The following is a 1,619-nucleotide window of genomic DNA, read 5'->3' on the forward strand; positions in this document are numbered from 1 at the left end:
CGGGAGACGGGGCCTCGCAACTGATCGCTGTCGCCCCCCCCCCGACGCAGGAGATGGGTCGCCACGACGACCTGTGGTCGCTCTTCTACATGTTGGTGGAGTTTGCGGTGGGCCAGTTGCCTTGGAGGAAGATCAAAGACAAGGTGGAGCCCCACCCCCAAGGCGTTTGCGCGTCGGCGTTTGCCGTCGATATTCGTTCCGCTAGCGGGCGGGGTTGCGGTCGTCCGCTTCCCTACCCGTTCCGATCCTCGGGCGCCCACCCGGCGATGGGCTTCGGGCGTCTCACGCGCCGTTTGTGGTCTAGGAGCAAGTGGGCCAAATCAAAGAGCGCTACGACCATCGCATGTTGCTCAAACACATGCCGTCCGAGTTCAACGTCTTCCTGGACCACGTCCTCGCCCTCGACTACTACACCAAGCCCGACTACCAGGTGAGCTTCCGTTGCGTTCCGCTCTCGGTTTTCGGATGGGGAGCCGCGACGGGCGTCCGGGCCAAAGACGGCTGCGTGCGTGTGCGCCCCTCAGCTGCTGATGTCGGTGTTCGAGAACAGCATGAAGGAGCGAATCGTCGCCGAGAATGAGCCTTTCGACTGGGAGAAAGCCGGAGGCGACGCCGCCGCGTCCGCCGGCGCCTCCGGCCAAGCGCAGCACAACACGCGGCCCACCGCCGCCATGGTCGGGTAAGCGGTCCGCCGCGTCTGAGCGTGCGCGTGCGTCCTTGACCCCCGGGGGGGGGCGCTGCGCGCTGCAGGGCCATCGTGACGCCGCTACCCGGAGAGCCTCAGCGCGAGAACACGGACGACGTCCTCCAGGACGAGCACCTGAGCGACCAGGAGAACGCCCCGCCCGCTCCCCCGCCGGGCCGCGCCCCCTGCGAGCCGGGCGAGGCCTGGGAGGACACCGACTTCAACCGCAACAGACTCAGGATCAGCTTGAACAAGGTCTGCCCGGAAGGGATCCCGAGCCGGGCTGGCGTCCGCCGCCGCTCACCGATGTGTCCGTAGGAGGAGGAGGAGGCGGCGGCGGCGGCTGGTCACGCCCCCCGTCCGGTGTCGCCTGTTCGCGGCGGGGCTCCCGATTCGCCCGGCGGTCCGGGCCGCTCCTTACGATACCGCCGAGTCAACAGCCCCGAGTCGGAACGGCCGTCCGCCGCCGAGGGACGCGGGGACGCCTGCGGACAGAGGTGACGGCGAGTTAGCTCCGCCCACGGGCTCCGTCGGGCCCCCCCCACCCCCGAGCTAACTTCCGTAAGCCTCTCAGGTCTCGCGCGGACGCGCCGGGCTCCGACCAGGAGGCGCACAGCAACGCTTTCATCCGCTCCGTGCCGCTGGCCGAGGAGGAGGACTTCGACAGCAAGGAGTGGGTGATCATCGACAAGGAGGCGGAGCTTCGAGACTTCCACCCCACCACGTCGGGCACCACCGACGAGGAGCCCGAGGAGCTGCGCCCCCTGGAGGAGCAGGACGAGCGCAGGAAGGCCAAGGCGGCGGCAGGTGAGCCGAGAACCCTCTCGCTGCGTGCCGCGCCGCGCCGTGCCGTCGCCTCAGCGCTGTCGTGTGGCGTGCCGCTCAGGTGCGGATTCGGCGGTCCGCCCCAAGACTCACGGCCGCGGATGGCCGC

The 1,619-nt window shown here is 69.4% G+C and overlaps 1 protein-coding gene across 1 annotated transcript in view; it reads left to right on the plus strand.

The window, feature by feature from the left end:
* ttbk1a (tau tubulin kinase 1a) overlaps nucleotides 1-1,619 on the plus strand; it is an 8,456-nt gene that overhangs the window by 5,522 nt on the left and 1,315 nt on the right. The window contains 7 exon segments of the mRNA XM_019889622.1: nucleotides 7-143; nucleotides 305-430; nucleotides 525-679; nucleotides 751-940; nucleotides 1,004-1,182; nucleotides 1,260-1,492; nucleotides 1,572-1,614. Coding sequence (XP_019745181.1) covers nucleotides 7-143; nucleotides 305-430; nucleotides 525-679; nucleotides 751-940; nucleotides 1,004-1,182; nucleotides 1,260-1,492; nucleotides 1,572-1,614 — 1,063 coding nt within the window.

The sequence above is a fragment of the Hippocampus comes genome, unplaced genomic scaffold (genome assembly GCF_001891065.2).
Source record: "Hippocampus comes isolate QL1 unplaced genomic scaffold, H_comes_QL1_v1.1 scaffold301, whole genome shotgun sequence".
NCBI lineage: Eukaryota > Metazoa > Chordata > Actinopteri > Syngnathiformes > Syngnathidae > Hippocampus > Hippocampus comes.